Source organism: Paramisgurnus dabryanus, chromosome 11 (genome assembly GCF_030506205.2).
Source record: "Paramisgurnus dabryanus chromosome 11, PD_genome_1.1, whole genome shotgun sequence".
NCBI lineage: Eukaryota > Metazoa > Chordata > Actinopteri > Cypriniformes > Cobitidae > Paramisgurnus > Paramisgurnus dabryanus.
This window is the reverse complement of record NC_133347.1, coordinates 11,343,573-11,359,848: the sequence shown is the minus strand read 5'-3', so window position 1 is coordinate 11,359,848 and position 16,276 is coordinate 11,343,573. Positions and strand designations below refer to the sequence as shown.

Here is a 16,276-nt window from a genome sequence, read left to right as displayed (position 1 = left end):
CTAGGGGCACAACCAAAAAATTTAGGGGCACACACCGTAAATCAACATGCTTACCAAATAATCACATTTCTACAAATTTCCACTGTATTACTAATAAATACTTCGATGATAGATGCAGAAAGTAAAATGTGCTGTTTCAAATTCAGTGTCACATCACAAAAAAAATGCTAAATTTACTGGTACATGTGCGCCTGGATGTAAAATTCAGTGGCACACTCTCAAATTTTGGTGGCAAAAGGCCTGCACACAATCCAAGAAAATAATGAAAACTTATATTATAGAGGAAACTAGGCATGCATCAATATGAATTTTTTTGCACCAATACGATAGCCGATTAGACTTATATCTGCTGATATCAATAGTTTGGTGGTTATTAGGGCTGGGTATCGATTCAGATGTTCCAGATCGATTCGATTCCGATTCGCAAGCTATCGATTCGATTTCGATTCTCGATTCAATTTTCGGTTCTCGGGTCAGTATTTATACTCGATTCAAGCATCAACGTCAATGAAGCACCTGAAACTGCCATTTTAAGCACTGAATGAATGACAGGCTTGCCTCTCCCTTCTTGGTAACATCGCGCAAGGCAAAAAAGAGGGTGACATCTAGTGAAGAAGACTAGTAATTAGATTAACGTTAATCTTACGTTCAATGTTTGCAGAAATAAATATGAAAGAAAAAAAATCGATTCTGCTCTTTGAGAATCGATTTTGAATCAACCACATTTTTAAAAAACGATTAATCGAAAAATCGATTTTTTTTTTTTTGCTCAGCCCTAGTGGTTATATTAACTTGCATTAACTAGATTCTCATTTATGTAATGTCCATTAATAATGAACATTAATTTAGTGATTTTTCTATAGACAGTTTCAGGAGTAACAACATAAGCAAGCGGCTTTCGTGGAAAACACGTAACTTTCGGTAAACTCCACTAAGAATACATAACAACAAAGTCCTTTAAAGTAGTTTATTTATATAAAAAGCAAAATAAACATGTAGATTACCTAAGAAACCAAAACATTTGTTTTTTTCAACGAGGTATTTATTCAAGAGTTCAGTTTCAGCAACTTGTCAGACCATTAAACAAACAAAAACCGGAAGTAAAGTTCCGACCAGACGCATAATCGCGTCACCGCACGTGCGTCCGATGCAACCGTCTATAAACCGACCTCAAATTCATTGCATTTTCCTGGTTTTTTTTTGATTGGCAGGGTATATATTACCCATGACTATCGACTGTTTTTAAAGTATCAGCCGATAGTGTGAAAAAATGCTTTTAATGTCTGATACCGATTATTGACCGTTATATCGCTGCATCTCTATATAGGAAACTATAGGGCGGTTTCCCGGACAGGGATTAGACTAGTCCTAGACTAAAATAAATGTAAGAGCTGTCCAAACTGAAAATATATCTTAGGGCGCACTCACACTATCCAAACCAAACCGCGCTCGGGCGCGTTTGACCCCCAAAGCCTGGTTTGATTGACTAGTGTGATCCAGAGGTGGGCCGGAGCGCGGTTCACTTGGGCTCAGGTGCGGAAGGCTGTGGTGTGAGCGCAATCGCGCCTGAGCGCGATTCAAAAGGTGAAGACGTCAGTTGCGCGACCACTCACGTTCATCTGCCTCCGTAAAAACCTTTTGATGCGAGCAGCGGGGTTACGTGAATGTCTGAGCTGCACACGTGACAGATCAACTAAGCAATATAATGACATGTGAGAGGGCTGTCTGTACTCGCGCACCAAACGACTCAGAATAAAAAACACAGACTTATCATTACGGTGGGTTCCAGTGTTAAGAGAGAGCTTTACTTCCTGCTTTTTGATGACGAAAGCGTGCCCGGACTCGGATCGATAAGAAGTATAGTGTGAGTGCGTGCATCTGGGGGAGTAGGGAGGGGTGACAATCGCGCTGGGGCATGGTTTGGTTTGGTTTGGATAATATGAGTGCGCCCTTAAAATGCATCAGTGCCCTTTGTTTTGCCTCAAAATGCGCACAAGTAATGTTTTTAGCAAGGCATGTTTGTATTGTAGTTATATTTCCTAATTAAACTGAGGCCTAGTCCTGATTTAATCTAATCCCTCTCCGGGAAACCACCCCTAAATGTGTATATGCTATAGTTTTATAAAATTACCAAAGTAATCCTAAAAGAAGATAAATGTACCTGGGGAGCAACAATATCTTGCATAAAATGTATCTGAAGGTATTTTTTTGCTGTTTTATGCATTAATGTCACTCAAATATATCTTTTTATTTTCAAACACCATTTTTGCAGCGTGCACTACTCTATTAGGGATTTTGCCAATTCATCCTGTAGTTCTCTGCACAGCAGTAGAACAGTTTTGGATATGAGAGACTATGCAGGCTTAAGCAGATATATCACACACTTAGACAGGAGTCTGCTTTATTGGTATTGACTGGAGAAACAGAATTATTGATGTGGACGTTAATCACCACCCGACAGTTTAATGTGGATGTTAAGCTGTGCCGAGTTTAAGGCTCCACTCATCTAGATACTCAGTGCTGCTCATCTCATTGTTCTGTTTATATTTGTTTGAGTGAGTTTGTGTGACAGAGACAGAGTACACATGTGTGCGTTTGGATAAACTTGTGAGTTTGGTTCCTAAGATTTAAGGCTGGATGGAGAAGTCTTCGACTATTAAAAGTTTAAAAGCTAATTTTCAAAACTTCCTTGACAGGTCTGATGTCATCTCTTCTCTCCTCCAAATACATGTTTTTTATCTTAAAATTGAAATGTGCACTTATTATTTAAAACTAAAACGCAGTCAACTTGGACTTGAACTAACACCTAGTACAAAATAAAATATATATTTTTTTGTCTATATGTGAAAATGTCCAAAAATAATAAGGTTACTAAAATACAGACATTAACTTGAGTGTACACTATTTTAAACAAATTAGTCAAAAGTACTTTTTATATATTAGTCAAAAGTACTTTTTTTTTATATGTATTAAAACTTTTTTAATAAGGGTAAATGATACAAGGAATCTTTAAGCCATAACTAAGACATTGCTGGCTGTTTCCCAGTGGTCTAACATTAATTATGTTCCCCCTCCACAGAGCTCCGTGCAGGACTGGGGGGAGGAGGTCGAGGAAGGGGCCATATACAACGTGACACTGAAGAGGGTCCAAATCCAGCAGGCGGCAAACAAAGGCGCAAGATGGCTGGGGGTGAGAGAAGGTCTTTCATCTGAATGCACTTCCAATTTTATTTAAAGAAACACTTTGGCCGGCCATGCTGGGGCCGGGCAGACAGTGGGGCAAATTAGAGGTGACCCTTTAAAGCTTTAATGGTCTACGGAAGTATTTTAGTTTAGTGTTTTGTTCATATCTACATGAATTTACTGTTACATTGGACTTAAAATAGAGTTGTTTGTTTGGTAAAAGTACAGCTTGGTAAATGTTATCGCTAGTTATCCTGCTTTCTATATTTAGTGAATGGAAAACTCAAGTTGCATGACTTTCAAGGTTTATTATACAAAGTTGTTATTTCATGAAAGCATGCTGTTATGACTTTATTTTAAATTACTGCTGTAAATGCAGTAAATAGGGTCTGTTGCTTTAACCTTTCAATTAGTTTTTTCTATATTGTGTTAACACCCTTCTGAATCAACATCAGAAAACAATACACACATGAGTTGATATTATTTCCATACTGAAGCATAACAATCCAGGCCTTTAGGTTTTTGTCACACAGCTATTTCTATAATTAATGGGTGTAAAGTAAAAACAGTTCATTTAATGTTTTATAAATGTGTCTGTTTGTGATAATGCTGGTTTAAAAATTCAGATTTTGGATACATTTTTTTAATTCAAAGAAAGCACATCCCTACTGAAAACCAGCCTAAGATAGCTGGTCTCCCAGCCTTTTTTAGCTGGTGTAGCAGGCTGGTTTTAGAAGTTATAGCCTGGTCCAGCTGGTGGGTAGGCTGGTCTCCCAGCCTGACCAGTTAAGACCAGCTTGACCAGCTAAAAAGAGGCTAAAACCAGGCTGGGAGTATTAGGGATGACTTTCAACATCTGTTAGAGCCCTGTAGTAGAGAGGTCACAGCGTTTATTGTGTGACCTAGTTTTGTTGGCCACATCTCAATCACTTTTTTGTGGTTCCTAAAGATTTTTCTATGCTTGAATTTTTGCCGTTTCACTATCCATTTTTTTCTGCCTGGCGTTTTCTTTGTGTGAACCGCACAACTGTTGTATTTTTTACACCTAATGAAGCATTATTAAAAAGTCTGCTGACTTCCCAGCATGTTTTAGAGAGGGAGGAGGAGGCTTTCTCTGATTAAAAGCAGATTGTTGGGTTTCCTGTTGTAGCGTGCTGGCCGTACCAAGGTTTCATTCCTTTCCTTTCCCTGTTTATTTCAACTTTTCCCCCAACGTTCTCCACATGCCGATTGTCGGACACATACTTGAACCGTTAAAGCTAAACAGCTTTATTTAATCTCTATTTTCTGGCTTGTTCTCCCCTATCAGGCGGAAGGCGACCGCTTGCCCCCGGGTCACACAGTGAGTCAGTTGGAGACGTGTAAGATCAGGAGTATCCGGGCAGGGACGCTGGAGCGTTTGGTGGAGACATTACTTACAGCGTTCGGTGATAATGACCTGACCTACACCAGCATTTTCCTCTCCACGTACAGAGCCTTTGCCAACACACAGGGTGTGCTGGAGCTTCTGTTGGGCAGGTGTGTTCATGTGTGGGTCTGGATAAACATATCTGACTTAAAGGGATAGTTCGACCAAAAATAAAAGTTCTGCCGCCATTTACTTACCCTCCAAATCTGTACAAATTGCTTTGTTTGGCTAAAAGTTTGAGCATTGTTTGTAACCAAAAACAGTATCATTGACTTCCACAGTATTTTATTCCTACTATGGAAGTAAATGGCTCTCCTGCTTGATTACAAATGTTAAAGTGACACTTTTTTTTGAAAATATGCTCTTTTCCAGCTCCCCTAGAGTTAAACATTTGATTTTTACTTTTTTTTTGGAATCCATTCAGTTGATCTCCGGGTCTTGCGGTACCACTTTTAGCATAGCTTAGCATAATCCATTGAATCTGATTAGACCATTAGCATCGCGCTCAAAAATAACCAAAGAGTTTAGATATTTTTCATATTTCATATTAGACTCTTCTGTAGTTCCATTGTGTACTCAGACCGATGGAAAATTAAAAATTGTGATTTTCTAGGCCAATATGGCTAGGAACTATAATCTCATTCTGACGTAATAATCAAGGACTTTGCTGCTTAACATAGCTGCAGCAGGGGTAGTGATATTACGCAGTGCCTGAAAAATAGTCCCCTGCTATCGAAAGTAACCAAGGGGACTATTTTCGGGCAGTGCGTAATAGTCCTTGAAATTTCCGTCGGTCTTAGTACACGATTTAACTACAGAAGAGTCAAGTTTTAAATAGGAAAAATATCGGAACTCTTTAGTTATTTTTTTAAGCCCGATGCTAATGGTCTAATAAGATTCAATGGATTATGCTAAGCTATGCTAAAAGTGGTACCGCCAGAACCGGAGATCGGCTGATTGGATTCCCAAATTGTAAAAATCAAATGTTTAACTCAGGGGAAATGGAAAAAGTGGAGTGTCCCTTTAAACGAGTAAATAACAACTTTTTCATTTTTGGGGAACTATCCCTTTAACTATGGTTTTTGTGGTTCTCGCTATTATTATTGCACACATTTAAGCTAGGGATTTCACCAGGTATTAAAAATATAACTATGGTAGCCGAAATCAGAGGTACATTATATACAAGAGTGAATACACATACTCATAATAGATTCTGGCAAATATATACATTTAGATGTAGCCTAATGTAAGTATTTGCTGTGGTTACTGTTCTGCCAACGTGTTCACATGTGTCGTTCTCCTCTTGCACAGGTATGGCAGTTTTGAGGATTGTGAGGGAAACCAGTGCCAGTCCGGAGAGAGCAAAGGCGCTGTAAGAACGTGAGTTTTGTCTTTCTTGCGGTTATCTGTGTTACTCTATCTTCTGTTGCTTCCGAGCAGAACTTGTGTTTGTTGTTTCATTTCCATGACAGCTTAAAGAAAAAGAAACGTTGAAAAGGGGAACTAATGAATGTTTGGTTTCTACATAAATCACAACATTGCAAAACTAGGGATTCCCTAAGTGATAGTTTCATTATTTATGTTTGTTTTATTTTTTTTATTTTAACACTGCTCACTATCTTTTGGCCTGCGTTTCACTGTTTTGTGTTTTTTGTCTCAGTGCTCTTGCCTCTATCCTGAGAGCTTGGTTGGATCAGTGTCCAGAAGACTTCCAGGAACCGCCGTCATATCCAAGCCTGCATCGTGTGCTTGGTTTCCTGCAGAAGGTCATGCCAGGCTCCGAGCCAATGCGCCGAGCTCAAAGTCTGCTAGAACAATTACGAGTTCAGGCCAACCTGGAAAATGAAACTAATGGTAAGTTATATTCGGTCATTGTGAATTAATCTATTTTTGTTCACATTTGATCTGTCTTCCTGTGTTTACACCTTATGGTTGATTGTTACAGGAGGCTTTCTTGGCAGCAATCCGTTCTGCCTCGGGGAGGAGGAGGAAGTGGAGATCGAGGTGCAGGAGGACTTCCTGTCCTTTGAGGTCGACCTCGTAGCAGAGCAGCTGACCTACATGGATGCGGTGAGCGACAGAGCAAACATAAACTGAAATTGTAAGACGACACAACATGGGACGAAAATAGTTTTAGCTAAAGTGTAGCATATTGTGATGTAGGACATTTGAAAGTTATTACCCTCCACATTTCAACAATGTGTCCTTTGTTTTACAGCTGTTGTTTAAGAAGGTGGTTCCTCATCACTGTTTGGGTTCTGTATGGTCTCAGCGTGATAAGAAAGATGGCAAACACTGCGCGCCCACCATCCGTGCCACCATCACGCAGTTTAATGCTGTGACTGCGTGCGTGGTCAGCACTATCCTACGCCAGCGACAGATACGGCCACACCTGCGCGCTCGAATCATCCAGTGCTGGATCGACATTGCACAGGTGCAAAACATACACACACACACAACAACTGCATGGACACGTTATCCTAAGGCTCATAGAAGTAGGTCAGCAAACTTAAAAATATTTTAGATTTCATGGTGCGATAATGTCTGGTGTCAGTTGCCATATCTTGGCAACTGTATTTTGAAACATAAGTGTTTAGCATTGCAATGTATGGTCGTAGCCTGTAACTAGATTGACTAAAGTAGACAAAATAATGATTATAAAACTTTTTTAAAGTTTGTAATACTTTCAATTTTCTAATAACTAGCTAAAGCATATTTATAGGGGCAGTTTCCTGGACAGGGATTAGACTAGTCCTAGACTAAAATAAATATAAGAGCTGTCCAAACTGAAAACAACATATTTTAAAATACATCAGTGCCCTTTGTTTTACCTCAAAATGCACACAAGTCATGTTTTTAGTAAGGCATGTTTGTTAAAACTAGTTAGATTTCCTAATCAAACTAAGGCCTATTCCTGGCTTAAGCTAATCCCTGTCTGGGAATCCACCCCATTATGTTTAACATTCTTCCTGGGTCAGCGTGGGTTTATTCCGGGTACTCCGGTTTCCTCACACAGTTTAAAGACATGCAGGTTAGGTGTATAGATTTCACTGCAAGTTGTATCATGTGTATAACTATGTATGTGACACATCAACGCTTGAACTTAAATTGGAGATGGCAAATTTTCCCTCCCCAAATTGTGTGTAGATCAACTTGTGTATGGATTGCATTGTGTAAATAAACTGGTTATCGAGTCGCATTCAATACAGCCATAGATGCTGAAATGGCCTTAATACATAAATACATTTTTAACATGAATTAAAATGTTTACAGGAGTGTCGTATTCGTAAGAACTTCTCATCTCTGAGAGCCATTGTATCGGCACTGCAGTCTAACCCTATCTACAGACTGAAGAGAACATGGACTTCGGTTTGCAAGTGAGTTTTATCAACCAGACATCCTTATTAATATTGGAGAATGCTTTGGATGTAGGATGTTGTAAATACTAACGGTTTTTCTTTTTCTGTCTGATCTGTGATAGAGACAGCATGCAGGTGTTCGAGGAGCTGTCTGATATTTTCTCTGATCATAATAATTACCTTACGAGTCGAGAGCTGCTTATGAGGGTGAGCTGGAGAGTTAAATGCACACAACTTGTGTTCTTACCTCTGGTTATGATTTTCAGGCTGTGTTGTAAAGTTAACAGGCACTAGTCATCAATTTGAAATCTGACATTAATATCCGTCTGATCTTTTCAGGAGGGTACTTCAAAATTTGCCAGTTTAGACAGCTGTGCCAAAGACCATCAGAAGCGATCACAGAAGCGACTGCAGTTGCAGAAAGAAATGGTTCGTATTATCTATAATATATGTATTTTATGTATTATATGTATGAAAAATTTAACATTTTGTCTACATTCTTCGTGATTTTTGGGTGAACCATCCTTTTAAGTTAAAGGGACAGTCCACTTTTTTTTTTAAATATGCTCATTTTCCAACTCCCCTAGAGGTAAACATTATATTTTTACTGTTTTGGAATCCATTCAGCTGATCTCCGGGTCTAGCGCAACCACTTTTAGCATAGCTTAGCATAATCCATTGAATCTGATTAGACCAATTAGCATCGCTCAAAAATAACCAAAGAGTTTCAATATTTTTCCTGTTTAAAACTGGTCTCTGGTACACAATGTAACTACAGAAGAGTCAAGTTTTAAATAGGAAAAATATTGGAACTCTTTGGTTATTTTTGAGTGCAATGCTAATGGTCTAATCAGATTCAATGGATTATGCTAAGCTATGCTAAAAGTGGTAGCGCTAGACCTGGAGAACAGCTGAATGGATTCCAAAACTGTAAAAATCAAGTGTTTAACTTAAGGAGAGCTGAAAAATTAGCATATTTTCAAAAAAAGTGGAGTGTCCCTTTTAGTTAAAAATAAACAGTCATGAATGTAAATCTGTATGTCTAGGGTGCCATGCAGGGGACGATCCCATACCTGGGTACATTTCTTACAGACCTGACGATGCTTGATACAGCACTGCCTGACCAAGTGGAGGTAAATCATCTCTTTTGTCCCCTCCCATTTCCTAAGAAATGTCAAGAGAGAGCAAATCCGAAACAAATTATCTCTTGTGGTATTATTGACTAAGCATTGCCACGGTGCTGAGGAATTTTCCAAGGTTTATTATGTGACCTTCCTGTGGATTGTTTCGCAAGCGCTTGGAACATTTTATAACCAAATCAAAGAAGAATCTGGGCTAAAGTGTCTTTCTGTTTTTCATAGGGGGGACTGATTAATTTCGAGAAGCGACGCAGAGTGAGTACAGATCTCTTTACTATTTGGTATTTATTACAGCCAAAACATCTGTTGAATCCCTTATTTTGGCTGTAGAGTGTGTGAGTCCCTGCCCACTTCTTCAGTGGCCTCAATTCTCTCCATAGGGATTTTAAGCTTTCTTCAATAATGAGTCCAAAGCCATAAACCAAACCAAGCAAATAAATTACATTTGAAAATGTTATCTTAAAAGGGGCATTGTAAAATGCTTAGTTACTAAAATATTTCAAAATGTATTTCAAATTGATGGAAATGAATAGGGTTTTTATTTTCAGAATATTGGGCTTTTTAGAGCTATTCAAAGCATTGCATTGTGAGTAATGTATTCTCTCTCTCTCTCTCTCTCTCTCTCTCTCTCTCTCTCTCTCTCTCTCTCATCTCTCTCTCTCTCTCTCTCTCTCTCTCTCTCCTCTCTCTCTCTCTCTCTCTCTCTCTCTCTCTCTCTCTCTCTCTCTCTCTCTCAGGAGTTTGAGGTGATCGCTCAGATTAAGCTCTTGCAGTCAGCGTGTAACAGTTATTGTCTGACCCCTGATCCCTCATTTCTGCGCTGGTTTAAAGGTCAACCTCTGCTCACAGAAGAAGAGAGGTAAACACTTTTCCTGTATACTCTTTCTCCTTATGTTATTTCCCATTTTTATTTTAATATCGGACTTAATATTAATTTTCTTGCAGCTATGCTCTCTCATGTGAGATTGAAGGTATGGGAGATAACAGCCCAACATCACCAAAACCACGCAAGAGTATGGTGAAGAGATTGAGCCTGTGAGTCATCCAGAACCCTAAAGTTTGGGGGGAAAAATTAGTTTAAAGGAACACTTCACTTTTTTTCAAAATATGCTCATTTTCCAGCTCCCCTAGAGTTAAACATTTGATCTTTACTGTTTAGGAATCATTCAGCTGATCTTCGGGTCTGGCGTTACCACTTTTAGCATAGCTTAGCATAATCCATTGAATCTGATGAGACCGTTAGCATCATGCTCAAAAATAACCAGTGTTTTGATATTTTTCCTATTTAAATCTTGACTCTTTTGTAGTTACATCGTGTGCTAAGACAGACGAAAAATTAAAAGTTGCGATTTGTTCTAGGCCGATATGATTAGGAACTATACTCTCATTTCATAATAATCAAGGACTTTGCTGTCATACCATAGCTACCAGCCGGCACAAGGTTTTTTTAGTTCGATGCTAAGGGTCTAATAGGCGAGCTGAAAAATGAGCATATTTTCAAAAAAAGTGAAATATCCCTTTAAAAAAACACACTTTCCCAGCATTTGCTCATTTGTACACACTTACTGCTAAAAAATTATTTTCTCTTGAACATTTTTCTTAAACACTAAATTCAAGATAAATTTGCTTACCCCATTGGCAGATTTTTTTTGCTTTTTTATGCACAAAATCACTTACATTAGATATTTTTGGTCTAAATACTAGACTTAATTTCTTGGGTCGTCTTGCACATCAAGAAAAAGCATCTTAATATAAGAATTTTTAGATATTTTTACTAAAAACAAAATTACTAAGAACTTTTTTTCTTGAAAATAATTTTTTGCAGTGTACACTGCAAAAATTCCTTTCTTGCTTCGTATTTTTGGGTTGTTTTCAGTAGAAATATCTAAAAATTCTTAAATCAAGCATCTTCTTGATAAGCAAAAGGACCTAAGAAAATAATTGTAGTTTTTAGACAAAAAAAATAAGTGCATTTGTGCTTTAAAAAAGCAGAAAAATCTTACAATGGTGAAAGAGAAAAATCCTTGAAATAAGCTGACATTTTACTTAAACATTTAATTCAAGAAAAATTTTCTTACTCCATTGGCAGATTTTTTTGCTTGTTTTAATCACAAATTCACTTTAATTTTATATTTTTTTTGTCTAAAAATTAAATGGTTTTGCAACTTGTTTTAAGAATTTTTAAATATTTGTACTGAAAACAAGAATAAAACAAGCAAAAAAGTCTTTTTTTTGCTTTGTAGATTAAAAATGCAATAAAAAACATCTGTTAAATGCTCAAATTTGAACTTTTCCTATGTGTGATGATATGTGTGTTATATTCAAAGAGGACATTGATTCTAATGCTTAATGTATTTTCTCTTTGTCTGACCTCATTAGACTTTTCTTAGGGCCAGACGTCTCAAACACAAACTCTCCTGTGAGAGAAAGTCCTCGGTCGCCCCCTACAGGCAGCTCAGGGGAGAGCATGGACTCAGTCAGTGTGTCTTCCAGTGACTCCAGCCCTTCAGAGGGCGAGGGCATGACACCCACACACTCCATAGAAACTCGTTTAAAGAAGGTACAAACATCATGCCAGAAAGCTCAAATTACTTACCTCATTGCCTACTTTTATTAAAAATACATTGGTATGTTTACCATAGCTGTCAGAGTCTTCCTCATGTACCTCATTGCACTCCATGGACACCTCGTCTTGCTTAGCCAGGGCTTCCATATCTCTGGCCTCCCCGACAACGCCCGGGCCACCCTGCACTCATCGGCGCTCGGTTTCGCTGACACCCATGACTCCCACCTCGCCAAGTTTTTCACCTGCTTACAACACGCAAGCTCAGGATGCTTGCATCATCAGAGTGAGCTTGGAGCAAGGCAACGGCAACCTCTACAAGAGCATCTTGGTCAGTGATGATTCATTCCTGTGTATCCATGCTGCAATAGATTTGACCATTGCTAATAAAGTTCTTACATAGGATAAGTGTGATAGATTTTACATCCGATAGTAGTTTTACATCAGAAAAAGTTTCATGAGAAACTTTGTTTAATTCAATAAATGTATAGTCACAAGTGAAAGACACAGAGCCGTAAATATGACCATTTTGTGAGTGGATCACTAAAATCCTGCCCATTGGTTCTCTGTGCAGCTGACCAGTCAGGACAAAACTCCAGCAGTGATCTGTCGAGCCATGGCCAAACACAACCTGGAGGGTGAGCAGACCTCAGACTATGAGCTTGTGCAGGTCATCTCTGATGAGAGAGGTATTACTTTAAAACCCGTCAAATTTATTCTAACAATACATAAAAAATGTATACTATTTTTGTGTGATAACTACAAACAGTTTTAAGTATTTGGCACTGGAACATTTTGTCTGTTCTGGTTTGTTTGGTGAGTCCTGACATGACATTCATAATCTTGTTTTGTCTCTTTGTAAACAGAATTGGTTATCCCCGACAACGCCAACGTGTTTTACGCCATGAGCACCTCTGCGAACTTTGACTTTCTGTTGCGTCTGCGTGGGTCTGAGGGGAGGCCGGTACAGCTGCGCAGTCGTTGCAGCTCCACACTACCAAACACACAGCAGCGCTCCAGTTTGTCCCTCAGACTCAGCAAAGTCACACTGTGACCTTTTTTGGGGCAGGGTGGGGCTTGCTAAAGGACTATAAAAGATGAAGTTTTGGAAAGTGGGCTTATAGCAAAAAAACATTTCTGATATTGGCATCTTAAGTTCTTCCATTTTGCCCTTTTGAAGTAATAAAATGTCAAGATAGCATGTGCCTCCAACCTTCTTCCCCTTCCAAAAATCCCTTCATTTAAACATGCCCAAGCCTCCCTATTGCTGGATATTTTGCACATGTGCAGGAAAGTCTCCTGCTCCTTATCAGTATTTTCTTATGAGCACATCATCTCTTCCCAGGCAGGAGGCCTGCTTTTCTTCAGCAGAGAGTGAGAGGAAATGAAATGAACTTTGGGAGGAGAAATGAAGTGACAGCCATGTTGCCTTATCAAGGGTAATGATGGAACTCTTGCATCAGTATTGAAGATGATTTGCCGGAGCTGCGATGAAGTCGTCAATGAATTTTTTCCTTGTCCTCTTGTGCACCGTGTGGACAAAGTGGACTGCAACCTTAGACTTAAAGTGCTTAGACTGGCTGCTGTCAGTCAAGATCTGGGCATAGCAAACCATAGAATTCATTTTCTTAATACTTCATCTTTGTTAAGGCCAAATTTGAGAAAAGAGTACCTATGTCCTCTATGTATATGAATGATACACATCTATGGTGAACCATAAGGTGTTTGAAGTCTATGGCCTAATATTCAATTTCTTGCTGCCTTTTTTCATGATCTCTGCCTATTCTAAGCATTTTATATCTATTACTGTGCTTCTCATATTGTGAGCTGTGTGATGAATGCAGAAAATGTGTTCGGATTGGTTCCTGCTTGGTTTTATCAAGTCTATGGAATTTTCTTTCTTTTGATTGGATCAATGTTGTGTCTTTAAGGTGTAATAGCACCTGTAGGATGGGTTTTTTTCTTAAACCTGGATTGAGTTGCCTTCCTTACTGATACAGTGGCACTTGCGAAGGTGTGGGCGGAGTTAGGGGTGTGTCTTAACATGCTTGGTCCACTGTTGTAGCCTTTCTTTCTTCTGTCTTCAGCGATGCTATATTAATTATATACTTTTCTTTCTGTTTATTTTTATATGTATGTTTTTGTAAGAGATGAAGAAATGTCCATTATATCTATGAGAAAAGGATTTTGTAAGACTGAGTTTTTAAAAGAGAAAATTGAAAAAGCTGTGAAATATGAGTGTGTGTGGTTGTTAAGTGTGTATTACAACAGGTCAGGCATTTTCAATATCACAAGAAGCACAATAATTCACTCATAGTTCACCATGTGAAACATTGTCCAAAGCCTATTGGTGTTACTGTTGGGCATCTGATAAATATCACTTAGGCTTGTCTTTATATAAAAATATGTTTTACACTAAAACTAATTGTTTTACACTCAGGCATTTTAGCACATAAACATTTCAAAATGCTTATGGTATTCTTGCCTTAACATGGTTCGATCTTTACATCATGCCATAAGACCTGTTAGTCTGATGTCTCATACATGTTAGTATTTGTTTATGTTTAGTTTTATACATCACGGGTTCATTAACCAAGACCCTACTAATTTGTCAACAGACAACAAATTTGAAAAGTGCCAAAATTGCCCTGTTTTTATTCTCTATTGTTAATAACACCAATATTTGTTATATTGAATAGTTATTAAAAAGTTTTCAATGACACTAACACTTTCAAAAAGTAAGAAAGTTGAGTCTTAAAGTAGCTGAACTGTGTTTATTTTGGTCTTTGTCTTGGTATTCAGCACTTTTGAATTTTCTCAATTCTTTATTTTGAATATTTCTTCACTACCAAAGAATTGTCTGTCTAACGCTAAATTAGTGAATAAATTATTATCATTGCAATGCTGTTTGTAATTGAATATTAATTTTCATTAAATGGAAACTCTTCAGTATGGTCATTGACTGATATGTGCTTGCTTTGTCCATCAACCCAAAAGTGATTCATTCATTTGTTAAAATTGTTTTGTGATGTCATCTTTTTTGTCACTTATCTGGTTTTGAAGAAAATGCTTAGGTCATCATATGCGTATAAGACAAATATGCGTAAATTTAGCTTTTTTCATTTTAAGTTTTGGCCCACAAAGACATAAACACAATTATATATTTTTTGTAAAATATATATTTAAAAGCTAAATTAATTCATACTATAATTTCAGTTTAGTGCATTATCACAGCAAAGTTAACATTTACATGTCAACAGCTAATCTGTTATCTGAAGTGATTAAAGTTGGTGCTGCTTTATGTCACTGTCATAAATTCTAATCTTCTTTAGTTTAGTTGTGATATGGCTCTTTATACCTCAAATGAACTCATTATTATTTGTTAATAACAGGAAATAACATTTAGTAAACCACGCAAGTTCACTGTACTGATCTTTAAGGTTTAAAGTTAAATGAGAATTTAGGATTAGAAGTATATGGGACTGGCACAAAGGTTTTTGTTATAAAGGTTTTATGTTGTTATATAATAGTCTTCTTATTTAACCTCTTCAACCCTGAGGACCCTGTCCCGGGTCCAGAATTTCGTATTTTTACTTAATATAAAATATTCTTTTAATCTTTGATGCTCCGTCATGGACCCCAGTAACACATATGAGATACTGTTTGAAAGCTTAGAGTCTCTACTTTCTGCAGATATGCATCACTTTGACACATCTTTTACTGTAAGAAAGTTATTTACACTTAATTTACACTATCACCCCCCCAATATTTTATTATATCATTTAATATTTACATATTTCATATTTTTCAAAAATGACAAACATGGGCAAGTCTTATATCAAATGAAAGCTCTCACTCTCGGGAATAAGGCTACAGTGTTATTTTTGTTCTAATATCAACACATATCCAACAATCGCTGAATGAATAATAAGGTAAAAAATGGTCTTTTGTAAACATATGGGAAACTTGAGTGTGAACTGCCTCAGATAGCACATATAGCCACAAATGATACACCATCTTTTATTTTAGGTCCTACTCTAAACAATGAGTCCATTCACAGCATTTTCTTTGGTTGTGTGCATAATTAATCCCTAGCTTTTTATTATATGTGCAAAACAAAAAATTAATATTTATATGAAAAATGTATTTTCACACCCTTTAGTAAAATGAGAATAACTTTTGAATGCGACATGCTAAAGAGTTCATTCTTTTTTTGGGTGTTTACTGTCTGCTGCTGCTTACAACCAGAACTGTCTGCAGTCTGCTAGAGCACCCAGAACCAGAGTTATTCACTATCAAAGACAGTATTTACAACATAAAAAAGAAAATTTGGTGTTTCATCATATGAAAAACAACATAAATAACAATATTTGTCACAAACAGCAGCTTTTTATGTAACTTCAAAGGGTTTTCTTTAAAATGATATAAAGAAATTGCATTTATTCCACTGTATGTGGTTATGGGAGCACTTCAAATGTTTTTAGGCAGAAATTGTATACAAAAAGGGTATTATTCCTCCCTTCAGTTGGAGTGAAATAACTTTTGCATAGATTATGATAGAGAAAAAATTCCTTTTTCCTCTGTAAGCTGACAATGGCTGGAATCAAACAAAACTGTCTGCAGG

The 16,276-nt window shown here is 37.5% G+C and overlaps 1 protein-coding gene across 2 annotated transcripts in view; it reads left to right on the top strand.

The window, feature by feature from the left end:
• rgl1 (ral guanine nucleotide dissociation stimulator-like 1) overlaps positions 1–14,610 on the top strand; it is a 38,292-nt gene extending 23,682 nt beyond the window's left edge. For both annotated transcript variants that reach the window (XM_065246751.2, XM_065246750.1), the window contains exons 2-18: positions 3,080–3,190; positions 4,493–4,701; positions 5,903–5,971; positions 6,252–6,445; positions 6,537–6,661; positions 6,810–7,025; positions 7,865–7,968; positions 8,073–8,157; positions 8,290–8,379; positions 8,997–9,083; positions 9,312–9,344; positions 9,827–9,948; positions 10,035–10,124; positions 11,469–11,649; positions 11,732–11,983; positions 12,227–12,341; positions 12,519–14,610. In XM_065246751.2, coding sequence (XP_065102823.1) covers positions 3,080–3,190; positions 4,493–4,701; positions 5,903–5,971; positions 6,252–6,445; positions 6,537–6,661; positions 6,810–7,025; positions 7,865–7,968; positions 8,073–8,157; positions 8,290–8,379; positions 8,997–9,083; positions 9,312–9,344; positions 9,827–9,948; positions 10,035–10,124; positions 11,469–11,649; positions 11,732–11,983; positions 12,227–12,341; positions 12,519–12,706 — 2,271 coding nt within the window. In that variant the 3' untranslated portion in view covers positions 12,707–14,610. The remainder of the gene's footprint in view (positions 1–3,079; positions 3,191–4,492; positions 4,702–5,902; positions 5,972–6,251; positions 6,446–6,536; positions 6,662–6,809; positions 7,026–7,864; positions 7,969–8,072; positions 8,158–8,289; positions 8,380–8,996; positions 9,084–9,311; positions 9,345–9,826; positions 9,949–10,034; positions 10,125–11,468; positions 11,650–11,731; positions 11,984–12,226; positions 12,342–12,518) is intronic.
• The last annotated feature ends 1,666 nt before the right edge of the window (positions 14,611–16,276 follow it).